This window comes from Hylaeus anthracinus, unplaced genomic scaffold (assembly GCF_026225885.1).
Source record: "Hylaeus anthracinus isolate JK02 unplaced genomic scaffold, UHH_iyHylAnth1.0_haploid 3, whole genome shotgun sequence".
Classification (NCBI taxonomy): domain Eukaryota; kingdom Metazoa; phylum Arthropoda; class Insecta; order Hymenoptera; family Colletidae; genus Hylaeus; species Hylaeus anthracinus.
Window position 1 is genome coordinate 9,951,564 of NW_026535284.1, and position 13,306 is coordinate 9,964,869.

Sequence of the window (13,306 nt, forward strand, 5' to 3'; positions counted from 1 at the left end):
TAATTTCTGCACATCTAGCTTCTTACTGGGACCTTAAAGAACATGTTCACTTTTAGCTTAGCAACACATCCCTCCAACTATGTACTTTCCAGATCGACATCTTTTATGCGAAGGCTTGGAACAATCCTCGAACTGTCCGTAAACCTCATCTTGTTCCGTAACCAGGTGGTCTCGTTGGCTCTTCTCAAGCTTCCCGAAAGATACGAGAAATTGTGCTCGAGGCGATGCATCGGTCGCCTCCGTCCCCGTGTAGAGAGATGTCTCCGCTGAACCTTGAAACAGGATTCCTCCCAGCGATTCGAAACGGTCGTGGCCGGCGTGTATCGGATACAATGCGATCCGTCTGTTCCCGTATCGCGTAATCGCCTTATCACGGGAACACGCACGCCGCGCGAAAGGAACGTAACGGTTTTCTGCGTTCGATCAAAGCACCGTTCCAAACGGAAAAATTCCAATACGAATTTGCATCGAGAGGCGGCGGCGAGACCGCTAGAATCCGCCGTGAAAGCTTATGTGTGTAGCGGCGGGATTCAACCTCGCACCTCGCACGGTAAAAGGGGGGTTGCGACCGTGTAGGAGAATGCAGGACAGAGGAGTGTGTCGAATAACTTCCTAGAGGCGCGCCTGTCACGACGCCCCGGGTCATTGGTCACCCCCGTCCTTATCTACGACCGGCTGTGGGGGCCATCTCGAAGGCCCCTTTCAGACGGCTCGATTTTCACCGCGCGATTTCATTATCCCCCCGATATCCGACGTAAGGCCCATCTGAATGGGCCTTTCACACGGCCAAGCGATAAATTGCTTTAGGGAGATCGTTAGAACGGCTGAGGAGGGGGGCGTTGATCCAACGCGCTTCCGCGTGAGTCCCCCAAACATGAGACTGACGATGATTCACCTGGCAGTGACTAATCGTGCGTTTTTTTTTTTTTCGTAGAATTGTTTCTTCATTCGGTGGAATGTTTGGAATTGGGGACACTGGAATCGAGGTGGAATTTTTGTATAGTCATCCTGAATCCTAAGTGTAATCGTGACGAGTGTAACGTAACTCTGAGAATAGTTCGTTTTTGTTCGTGTAAGTGGGGGAATGAGGTTTAATGTCAGCTTGGAGGCGAGGTGATCTTATATCCAGTCATTGATTTCATCTTGGTGGACCTAGGACGATGGTAGAGTAGCTGGTCAATCAGAGTGATGTTTGGACCTGGTGAAGGCAAGATGGCTTTCCACTGATCGTTACGCTGATGCTTGGGACCAGGAATCTAGAACAGTGCAACTACCTTGAGATACCGCGACTTCCAAAATCCAAGTGTTCGTATTCTTTTGATACACAGTGTACCTCCACCAAACACTTTCTCGTGCAATCCAAGTTTCCTAGAACTCACGCCATTTGGCCAATCGTCGCTGTATTTCACTCCGCTCCAAAGGAAAGCGATAATTGCCGTACGTTTCAATCGCCGCGGAGCGACCACGATTTATGTAATCGCGTCCACGATATTCGATACGTCGAAACGGCGGGCAGGTAACACGGAAGCGTCGTCCAGGTTCACTTCTGGAGCACGCCCGTTCCCAAGCGTTCGCCATGGTACCGCGGAATTTCCGTGCCGATCGGCATAACCGTGAAGCAATTCGTCCAGGGGAATCGTTTAATGCGGGCCGCAACGATGGCTCGACGGCCGAGTCACGATCGGTTACTTTCCTCCATCACAGATACAACGCTTTGGAGAAATCCGAAACAATCGACGGCACCGCCCATTTACGTACACTCGGGCATGGTGTACGCTCGTTAGGTAACCAGGCTTCGAGATACCCGTTGTAGATCGTCCGCTTTAATCGTCGGTTACGCTGATGATGATGCGAACGCCACGAGGAAGTAACGGGAAACGGGCCCTCCATCGACTCGAGCAAATTTCACGCGTTCCTCTGATCTCGAATACAAATTTGAAAAATTTAGAGGAACCCCTTTCCCTGTAACAATCACCTCTCAAAACTTGGTAGGAGTCTAATCGAAAAATAGAGAGACTGGAACTCACGATCCTCGGATTCACAGTCGACTGCTTTTCCTAGAATTCGTTAAATTTATATATTTCATAAACAACAAGTTCAGTAGTCTCGAGACAAAGTTTGAATTCTGTTGAAATGTTGACGAGTTTTAGTGCAGTATCCTGGTAGCTAACGAGTGATCGAACGTGTTAAAGTTTAAAGTAAAGGATGCACCATCTTCCCAGCTAACCTCTTCGTCGTTCAATTTCCAGATGGAGCATAGAGGCGTGGCGGCCGAGCAGCAGGAGCATCAGTAGCGATCAGCGATCGTCGGGGCCCTGAGTGGGCTCCTGATCACTCGACGGGGACGTCGGCACCGGGGTCCGTGCTCGCGAGGGTGGGCGGCGTTGTAGCGCCGCGATGGCCGCGACCGACGGTCAGATCGTGGTTGCGGCGGCACGTTGGGCCGAGGAAGCGACGTACCTTCGCGAATTCGTCTCCAAGTACCGTCTCCCTGCGGTGATCAAGATCACGAAGGGCCAGTACGGAGGGCTGGGGGTTCCCACACTGCCCGCGCCTAGTTTGCAGAGCACGGCGCTGCTGGTGTCCGCGGGACGTCGACGGAAGATCGTCGCGCAGGCGGTGAAGATCAAAGAGGGTCGCAGGGTGGTGGGTGTGGGGCCCAGGCTGGCTATACCCGACTCTTACGCGGGTTATTTCGAGATCTTGAGCGAAGAAGGAAGAGCTGTGCGAGGGATGGAGTCTGTGAACGAGCTGTGTCGACGTTGCCCTGACGAGGGGGCTCTGGTCAGGGAGACTGTGCGAGGAATAGCTTGCAGAGTGGACGACGACTCGGGAATAGTGGTACCCGAGGGTACGAGGACCCTTGCAGCGGGGGAGACTATAGTGATGGCGGGGGAGGTGAGTCTCCCCGGTCGTGGTAGATTTCTGCGATGCGTCGACTGTCGGGGCGAGAGCGTGCTGCTCGCGATGGACCAGCGGGGTCGCTTCAGCGCTCTGGCGCGCGAGGACAACATAAGCGGCGTCCACACAGCTAGAGCGTTGTTGAGCAAGCGACTGCCATTAACTGTCAGACTGGTGCACGGCCAGCCGCCCAGGGGATTGAAGTCGTCGTCGCAGTTTGTCCCAGAACTGAGGCTGTTGTCCACGTTCGAAGAAGAGCACGTATTCGCCTTGCCTCTGCAGAGAGAGGGAGCGGCGGTGGCGTTGCCGCTTGCAGCTCCGCTGAAGCTAGTGAAGGCGAGAAACGAAGAGGCTCTCAGGTCCATGCAGGAGTTCACGAGGCTGGTGGAGCGCGCGTCCCGCCTCGTAGCCGACGTGGCGGATCGCGCACACGTTCTAGATGGTCGTTTAGGCGAGAGCAAACCCTCCAGGCAGACCAGAAGCGGCTCAGGCTTCCTCAGGCGGTCCTCAACGAACTCTGACAACGGACCTCTGAACCACCACAGGAACAACGCCAGCCACCATCATCATCACCATCATTATCATAGCAACGGGCATCAAGCGTCATCAGGTCACGCGGCATATCGAGACGAGAATCGTGTCCCTCCGTCAGCATGTACGGAAGAGTACGACGAGATAGATCAGATTTACGACTACGTCCGCGGATTTGCGCCTCTGCCTAAAAGCGTCAGGTCACCCTACGAAAGTCCTCTGCCAGGCACACAGGGCTCCAGTCCTCCGTTGACACCTGTCACAGTGACGATCGCGCCCTTGTTGGACGACAGACCGGAACCACCGCCCATAGAAACCATTCCCACGAAGAAGATTCAGGCGGAGAAGAGGACGAGGCGCGCCGTCAAAGAGGCCCCCCAGCCTAGAGTCGAAAAGCCGCCCCTGGCCAAACTCTACGTGAAGAACAGCGGCACTCAAAGAGGACGCCCTTTGATGAGGCAAAAGAGTGCGTCGCCGTTGAAGGAGACACCTCCTGGGTACAAGGGTGGATCTCCGCTTTTTAATATACGATACAAGAGCCTGACGAACCTTCAACAGGCCATGGAGCTGGATGGGACACTGGACTCCAGCCATTCTGGAGGCAGGACTTCGGGGGACTCCGGTGCTGGTGCTAAGCTGCCGGAAAAAAGGTACAGGTACACACATGCACTCGCGATATAGTGAACGTACACATTTATTGAAGTAATACGTAGTATTAATCCTTTGCACTCGGATGTCCTCTATGTGAGAAGATGTATCGTAAGTTTAACAAATTTTCAAAGTAAGACTATTTAATGTAATGCGATTCCTGTTCGCACATTTTGCAACGATATGGCGCAGAGTGCAAAGGGTTAAAGTAAGGTCGAAGATGATACGAAGCAGATAAGATCCTGAGGAGATGCGTTCTTCCATTGCCATTCGAGGCACCGATCACTGTGCAAGTCGGGTACCCAATCAATTGTGTTCCCGATTCGCAATGCCGGACCTCGAACGGTGTTAACACATCGCTAATTCTCGATGAAATTGTTCGTCGTCCACGCAGATCGCGGCGTCTGAGCAGACCTCGTTCGTTGACGAATTTAGTGTGGGAGCTACGCGGAGGAAGTGGCCTTGGCTGCACGAGACCGGAAACCCCGCCACCTGCCACAGCGGCACCGTTGCCACCGACTAAATGCGGACCACGTCTCGCTGTCACCGTAGTGGCACCTCGACGTGTCGGCACGCTCTACCTCTAACTCGTGAGTAACGCTTAGTGAGTAAATTTTAATTCAACATTCCCTCCAAACCTCACCCCCAAAACCTCTATTTCCTGACTCATGACATCTACCAAACGCAGTCTCCTACTCGCCTAATCGGTCTCCATCGCGGTCACGCCGAGTCAGCGGAGATCCCTGGTCGTAAACTTCAAGTTTCTTGCGCACGGTCTCGTAAACGGCGCGCAAAAGGGACGGGATTGCTAAAATCAGCGCTAACGCGATCACGCCGCACGGCTGTTATCCGGCGAGATTAATTTCCCTGCGGCTGGTTTATCGTCGCGAACGATACGTCGAACGTCAGGGACAGTCCTTAGCGCAATCAGCCAGGAAGGCGTACCGGTTATGGGGCAGTTAGAGCGTACTTTGTACGGGAATCATTAAATTGACAGGATCCAAGGCTCGTGGTCGATCCTTTAACGAAGCATTTTACTGGCCGTTGTAAAAGGCGGGCAGGTGTTTCCCTATTGCCTTTGAGTCCTTATTCGTTTAATCGCCGTTGCGCCGGCCTCTGATCGTCATAACCGCAGTCTAGGAAACGCACCTGTGCCATCCAGGAAGCGGTCGGTCTTATTGCGAATTATTGTTGGCTGGCTTCCGTGGCTCCTCGACCGCCGCGAATAGGGGAGGGACTCGCCTTTTCTCCTCTTCGTTTCAGCGAAACGTGAATTTTCGTAATTACACCGACGACTGCAGAAGCACGACGCAATGTCCGGTGCGTGTTTCGCGCTGCGGTCATTGCTAGACGGCTGGGTATAATTAACCACTATTGGATAGTCCACCTGCAGGTACAGGTGGACGCTGCAATGTTTCGTATTTTGTATCCTGATGGGCAGACGACTCTGTAGGGGGAGAGGGGGGGGGGGTTGAATGATCCAGGAGGATGCTGGAAGAGTGGAGTTTAAACGTCTTCATGGGACTCTTGTAACTTTGATCAAGTACATGTCTAATAAAAAGTAGAACAATTCCTATATCTCATCGACCAAACGACGATCCTATACTCACATCTTGAAGGTCCAAACATTCATAAGAAGAAACAGACAACTAATAAGAAGTAAGACTTTCTACATCGACAACTCCTCGTATCACCTCGATGATAAAGGACCGTCTAATCGATACTCCCAGCAGTGGAAATTAGCGAGGTCCGCGCAGGTTAATCAGCCACCGATTCCTCTCCAGTTCCGCTCAGTCGAAGGAGAAACCTGAGACGAGGAAACGGAGGGGCCCAGGAGATAATGAGAGAATCGGAAAACGAGAGAAAGACGGAACGGGAGATAACCTGAACGGGCGGGACAGCCCGAGGATACGTAACGTCATCCTCGCTCGGTGCAGCGTTATAATAGCCCTGGTTTGCCCCGGAGCCGCTCCGTGAGCGGAATTAAACGAGAGCAGGTTCAACGGCTGAACAAACCGTGGCTTCCGGTCACCGGTTCCCCTGCCCGCCCCCGCGCCCAAGAACTCGATCAGGTATTACGAAAATTACGATTACTCGGAGAAGAAACCTGACTTTTCGGCTCTGGGGCTTTTATGCAAGGATCAGGCGTCCTGGTAATCCCGTCTTCCTCCTGCTGATGTCATCTTCGGTCTGGAGATGCCACGGTAGTTTATGACGAGGAGTAAATTGGTCAGCTGAAGGGAAATTAGTGAGATTGGAAAAATAGACATGAGACTTGAGCTTGTTGTCTATATGATAAGACCTCGATTCGATTACCTTGTCCATTTCTATTTACTTTCACGGGCTCTACTTGTCCAACACCCATGAATCCCTATTAAATACCTTCGCAAGAACCTGAAATCTACCACACAAAGGTCTTTGTTGCTCCAAGAGTGGCAATCGGGGGAAGGCCGCCAAGTTTCTCCTACATCAGCAGTCGCCCGATCCCTTTTAATCAGTTGAACGCTCCCAGGACGAGCCACCCCTCGGTGAAGGATGCTCAAGGACACCGTTTCCTGCTTAATTAATTAACCACCGTCGTCCGCTGCGTAGCCGGTGTCTCCCCTCCATTTTGATCGAGGTCGACACCTGGTAATTTTCAACTGTCGCGTTCAGCGGTGGCAGGATGATGCGTGCGCATGCAGGTCCAACACGAGAAACCTGAGGCAAGCCACAACCAGTGGATCGACCATTGGTAATTTAGAATAAAACGATGAAGTCAGGTGCTCCAATGGGTTTTATAGAAGACTATGAAACTTGGAGAGCCAGTGGCGGTAGGGACTTGGGTCTACTAACTTTAGAGAAGTTGAAGTGAATCTTTAAGAGGTGGAAGGATAAGAAGATTAAACAACCGGGGGGCCTACGGGTCAAGGGGAGTAAGCCTTAGGAGGTCCAAGCGTCGAGATAACTAAGAGTTAAGTAACTATGAAAGTTAAACATTAAGGAAAGAAAATGTTAAGAGGACAAAACGCCAAGAGAATTAAACGTCCAGAAGGCTAAGCGCCAAGATACCCACTTTCCAAGACACCGAATTCTCTACTTCTAAGCAACCAATCATCTATCTTCAAATTCAAGTACCCCCGGCATCGGCGGTCACAAACAGGAGATGTCGCAACGCTCCCTTCGCAGCTGTTTTCACTCATATGCTCGAATTCATGCATATTTATCGCGTTACCTAGTGTGCATTGCATGCAAATTACGGAACGAGAGAGCTCCTCTGCTCGTTACCCGGTGGGCAACTCCGTCCCATTGTCTGCCTACATCTTTTCCGCGGATACCTAGAAGATGCCGTCGCGGCATAGTTCACCGTCTGTCTTCCCTCCTGAGTCACGCGACTTTTTCACCCATTTACGAGCACACCAGGATGCAGGAAGAAGAATCGAGGATAATAGGAAACGGAGACGACACGGAGAGACGGAGGAGGATGGGTAGGCCCTTCTTTTCAGGGAACGCTACCCACGATTTTAGACGAGATTTTTCGCGTTTGGAGACGTAGGTGCGCCTGTAGGTCTTTGGGACGACAGTACCGTTGGGATGGGTACGAGGACTTGGTTAGTTAATTGTTCTTGGGCTTTGCGTCGACAACAATCGGGCCATCCGATGCAACAATGTGTTATTTAATGGAGAATTCATTTCAAGGAAGGCAAGAGAATATAAAGATAAGCCTAAGAAAGCGAAGAAGAATATTCGCAGTGTTTCAACGTTAAAAAAACGACCAGAAGAACATATAAAATTTGAAATGAAGTTCTGTTTTTCTAGAATCATCAATTCTCGTGGAAGTATCACGCCCAAGTGTTTATTTTTGTAGTAATGGCAGCAATAACAACCCATATTCCGCTATTACTCTCATCACCAGAACACTGGTAATTGACTGCAACGAGAAGAGATGGCTCTTTAATTCTTGTTATTAGAGAAAAATCCGTCTCGATCGGTCGTTGATTTCGATTTCCTCGTTGAGTATTTAATGAAAACGTAGAAATTGTAAGTTTGGTAGGCGATAATTAACCGGGAGGCATGGCTCCGTGTGCGCGGTGCGTTAACAGGTCCGGTTTGAAGTCGCGTGTTTGCTCCTTTTTGGTACAGGCTTCTTCTTCGCTAACCGCCAACAGGAAGTAATTCCTGCATGTCTTTCCTTCTTTCTGCTCCGTTCGTCAGGTCGCCGTGTGCAAACATAAAATCGAGACAAATACGTTGATTTTAATAGTTCACACAAATAGTTAAAATAAATTACTCGAAGTCGAAGTAAAGAATTTTAACCAATTTCAATAACGAAATAAATTATTCTAAACCAGAATGAATCAAACTTGCCCTAGAGCCTGTACCCTAGCTGCAAGTGAAAAAGGGCGTTGCGCAATTGCGATTCCAGGTTTCGTTCGCGTTCCAAGTCGAATGCAAATCGTTTGCCCGATGGGTACACGTATCGGCCTTCACGCCCACGCGTCTCCCCCTTCTCGGGATGTAAATACCCGCGACTCTCCGCGAGGACACGCCTCGACCCTGTTGCTCGCGATTTATAATCAGTTTACGACGGTAGTCGGTAACGGGCGCCGGAAAAATGGAAAAAGACAAGGCGAGTGGAAACCGTCAGTGCCTGGTCAGACACGGGTTAACGACGACGGGCTCTCTCGACGCTCGCTCGAAGGAAAAAAGAACGGTTGTGAAGTGGAACCTGTAGACGATACCGGAGAACAGATACGGGTTCCCTTTACTTTTCGATATTACAGCGCGCTGATAATAATTTCGCCTCGATAAACATGCCGATAAGCAAATCGGTTGTAACGGTAACGCTCGACTCTTTTAACCACTCGACTTAAGCTTATTCTCATCGTTTCCACGGAAAATTAAGCCGTTTGTCAAGATAGGTGTTATCTTGGGAAAGTTTAAAAATTAGTCGTGAAAACGAGTATGCTGTACAGTGTGATGAACTGTTTTTATTCCCACTTTGATGAACCGTTAACTGTCTGTGCTCTCTCAATAAGTGAAACAAGTGAATTGCTTAAGGGAGCTTATTAATTAAATTCGAATTCAAATTAAATTTAATTAAAGTTCTTCTAATAACCAAAGATACAAACTCCAAAAATATTTCGAAAAAACATTAGAATTTCATTCTGGAGGTTCACGCTATCCGAATCGATAATTTGATCTCAAAGGGAGGTAACGTCGAAGGTGGATGTTCGCGAGGTCAAACGCATTCATCCGCGCGTTATTGTTGCGCTGTACCATACGAGTTATCGTCAGCGTGGCGGCAGTCACGCGGCACCGACACGCGGAAAATAAGAGAAGAAAGACAAGTAGAAATCCCGGTGCATGGTCCGCCGTTATGCCATCGACGATAGTGGCGTAATCAAAGCCGCGAAAGGAGGGAGCCACAGTAATGGGGGGGGGGGGGGGGAGTACTAACTTTCTATCTTATTGTTGACCCCTAGTCGCTATATTTACCTTCAACTACACTTCGATACTTGCTAAATAATAATTCATAAAGCTTAGTCTAATAATGCACTTTATTATCAAGTGCACTCCAAGCACAACAAGTGCTCCAACCTCCATCTACGCATAGTCTCCTTTCGACTCACTCGAACGACCATAAATGCAACAAGGCAAATCCCCCATAGAGACCTGCAGAAGCCCGTAGAGGCCACCCCTCCATAAATCAATCTCCCTCGAATTTTTCCTCGACCGCTTTCCGTCCCCTACAAACACGAACAGAGGTAGCCAGTTCCTGTTCGTACCTCGAGCGGCGAACACTCGTCGCTCATCGCTTCGACCGCCATTGTCTAGCCCCAGCTACCCCGCTCGTTAGCGTTTACATCATCACGGTGTTCCCTGCATACAGAGCATCCTCTGCCCTTCGACGTCCTCTCCTTCGCCTGAAAGCGATTCGTTCGGTCGTGCTCGTGGATTCGATGTCCTAGCAGTCTCTGTGTGCATGGAAGAACGCGACTGCGTGTATGTGTGTGTGTACCTGCACGTGCATATTTGTGCGTGGGCGGAGACCAGTAGCCAGCTCGCCGCACGGACGGTTGATCGGCCTGTTGGACCGTGACGTGCCAACCACTACCACTTTATTATTACTACTATGCACTGCCGCGCATTACTCTCAGCCAGGCGTGTTCCTCCGCGGCTGCTTTCCTTCTCGTGGCGTGCACGTACGCTGCTTTCCGTGTGTCAGTCCACCAGCCAGGGTTTATTACACTTGCCCCGACGAAGCGTACGCCACGGTACGCATCCGTCTTGAGGATCGACGGGGAACGCGGAGGAACGCCTGCCTGCCCCTCGCAATGCGGATATGTCGGTTGTCTTCGCTCTGCACGGGACGACGAGCCTCTGGGACGTCGGATGCCCATCGTCGAGGGTGGCTAGGGTGTTCACCGAGGCGCTTGTCCAGGTCTGCTCGACGATGTTAGAAAGGGAGCCACAAGTAATGGGGAGGCTGAGGATAGATGGTTTAGAGATGGGCTAGGGATTGTTGGACGGGAGGGAATTAGAACTTTGGCAAATTCAAGGAGAAGTGGGGAAGTTTAGGGAAAAAGGATATCTGAAATTTGGAATTCTAAGATACTAACTGGAGAGTCTAAGGGTAGATAGTTTAAGAATGCTGGTTCCTTGAAGAGATAGATGAGGAGCTAGAAAAGGAGAATCAGGACTTTCGACAGTTTCAAGACAAGCAAATAGACTGTATGGGTGATTCTGTGTTTGTACTTGTTAGATCTCTTGTAGATTATGGTAGGATGTAGCTAGCGAGTCTTAGGGTGCGAATTTATAATGTTGGCTGAAATTGTGCGCGCAGGGTTCCGTTACGAATCTACCTTGTGCCAACCACCAGCGGCCACCTAACCGGACTTGCAAGATACTGGCCAGGCCATCGCGTAATACACATGATGCTCGTATATCTCGCGTTACGCAATACTTGTTGGCTAGATTACCGCCGTTTCACGGACTGCGCCACGGAGTTAGCTAGCTTGGCTTCTAATCGCGCCGCGAAGATGAGCATCAGGACTCGCCTGAGAGAAAAGATCAGACCCAGTGGGAATTGATGAGCCACTCGAGGGGCTCTTGAACGCTTGGTTTTCACGCTTCGCGCCGCGAAACTCCTGCGAAACCCTACAGGTATCGATTTAGGAACAGGTCAGGAATTTAATTGTTGTAACTCGAGAAGTAAACTATTTAAGGCTTTTGTTTATATGACATTTTTAACACATTCTCAAAACGAAATTTAACGCATCATACACATCGATCTTAATCTAAAACAAAATTTGTATAAATATCAGCGTAAAGTTGATAAAAAATGCAACGAAGCACAAGCGGAATTCGCTTTCGCATCTGGCGTTTCGTTAACGATTTCTATCGAGACGGTTCGATTACCCGTAACCAGTCGGCCCGCGATCGTCGTAACACTTCCACCGTGGAAGGCGAGGCTGCTTTACGACTCGATCCCACCTTCTTACTCTCGCCTTCTATCCGCGGAATAGGGAAGAGGGGCTCTCGCGCCGTTTCGATAGAGCAGAGGTGATCCGCTTTTTCATCGGACGCGCGCTGCCCCGTATAAAATCCACGGGAACACCTTCTGCGAGGCCCAAAGCACCTGCATAACCGAACACCATCTCCGCCGCTCCGCAGAATCGGCCGAGCACCGTGTTTTACGACTAACCGTGAAATCAAACTCGCCGGTGTTTGCTGTGCGCTGGTATCCACAACATTGCTTCCTTCCTCTACCGTCTCCTTTTTTCACCTCCGTTCTGCCTCCGACTCGCGTTTTCTTGCCTCACCGATCGCCTGTTTGCGAACGAAGGACCTGATGCGTGCTACAGTCGTCGGAACATTCCGTTCGCGAGCACAGGAATCGAGATTTTTAAATTTAGATGCATGGAAAGTTTGTGGCTTAAATTGTTGAGTGTCCAGAAACTATGAAATTTTGGACTTCTAGGGTGCTCTGAATTTGTGATACAAAGCACAAAGAGAAGTTACGATACATTTCTCCATATTTAAGGGATTCCCGTTTCTAAAGGTTTCTTTCTCAAGTTCGTGCAAAGTCAAAGAAATTGTCCTACCTCCGAGGGTGAATTTCCCCGAACACGAGTGCTAAATTCACCGATAGATGGATAGAAAATAAAAATCGATAACCGCGAGGTTTCTCGACTCGCGCTATTCAACGCGAAACGGCCGCCAAGGTTTTTCGAGTACGAATGGCGGAGAGCCACGCAAAAGTGGAAGCGAAGTGCCTCGCCGCACCGGTGAGCGCCTTTGGTGTTCTTGTGAAATGCGCGAGTGCAGTTCCGAGAAGTGTGCAGGCTGGTGGGTGGTCTCCATTCAGAGATGTTTATGGCTGTGTCGTGGCAAAGTGGCTGCACACCATAGCCCCGTGCGAGAGAGCCGTACACCTCTGTGGCGCCCGAAGGGTCGAAGACCTAGGTTCGTCAGGTTCGCCCGGCAGCCGGGGAGACGTTCTATCGACGAGGAACGAAAGTTACCGACCTCGAGCTTCCTCGAGTAACCCGCAGGGTATTTCGAACCTATGGAACTCCTCTATTCCTTTCAGTTTTATTTCTTCCTACGACTACACAAATTAAACCATAGAAACTTACAAAATTATAATTCCAAGAATCACTGTTTCAGGATAAACTTAACGTTAGTTTCCGAATCATATCAAACTTGTAATTATCGCAGCGAAACTCCCTAGTAGGCGTAATTAAAACGCTCAGGATACTATCGATACAAATCGATAAACGGTTTCAATCAGAGTCGAAGATAAAGCGTCGTTCAAAAAGACCGATCTGGGAACTAACAGCACGACGATCTATTCGTCTCGTTAAACCGCGTTTTAACCTTTCAAATTAAAGGGGCGACAGAGCCGACCGGCCAATCGCGAGTCGAGATCATTAATTCTTCTGATCCGTATCGTTCGGCTTCAATAGAGAAATTTTCATATCGTAATTATCATCGTTAGATTTCCAGCCCACCGCCAATTTAAATCGAACAACGTGCTCGACGTCCGCTCTTAAATGATGTATTAACCGTTTGGACTACTTTCACCGTCGAGTCGACTTTGTCGATGATTTACGACGCTTGTGTAACCGATTGTTTTTCAAAATATCGGGTATCGAGTCTTTCAAAATTTGTGTAGTTCAGAAAACAAGCTATAGTCGGATGTTCTCTGATTCAGGTTGGTCGACCCAGATCTAACGAGGAC

General features: G+C 49.9%; 1 protein-coding gene across 2 annotated transcripts in view; it reads left to right on the plus strand.

The window, feature by feature from the left end:
• Positions 1-13,306, plus strand: part of LOC128893427 (uncharacterized) — a 51,404-nt gene that overhangs the window by 17,871 nt on the left and 20,227 nt on the right. The window contains exons 2-3 of one of the 2 annotated variants that reach the window (XM_054154334.1): positions 2,250-4,082; positions 4,475-4,684. In XM_054154334.1, coding sequence (XP_054010309.1) covers positions 2,398-4,082; positions 4,475-4,667 — 1,878 coding nt within the window. In that variant the 5' untranslated portion in view covers positions 2,250-2,397 and the 3' untranslated portion in view covers positions 4,668-4,684. The remainder of the gene's footprint in view (positions 1-2,249; positions 4,083-4,474; positions 4,685-13,306) is intronic. The other variant, XM_054154333.1, reaches the window with a different exon arrangement.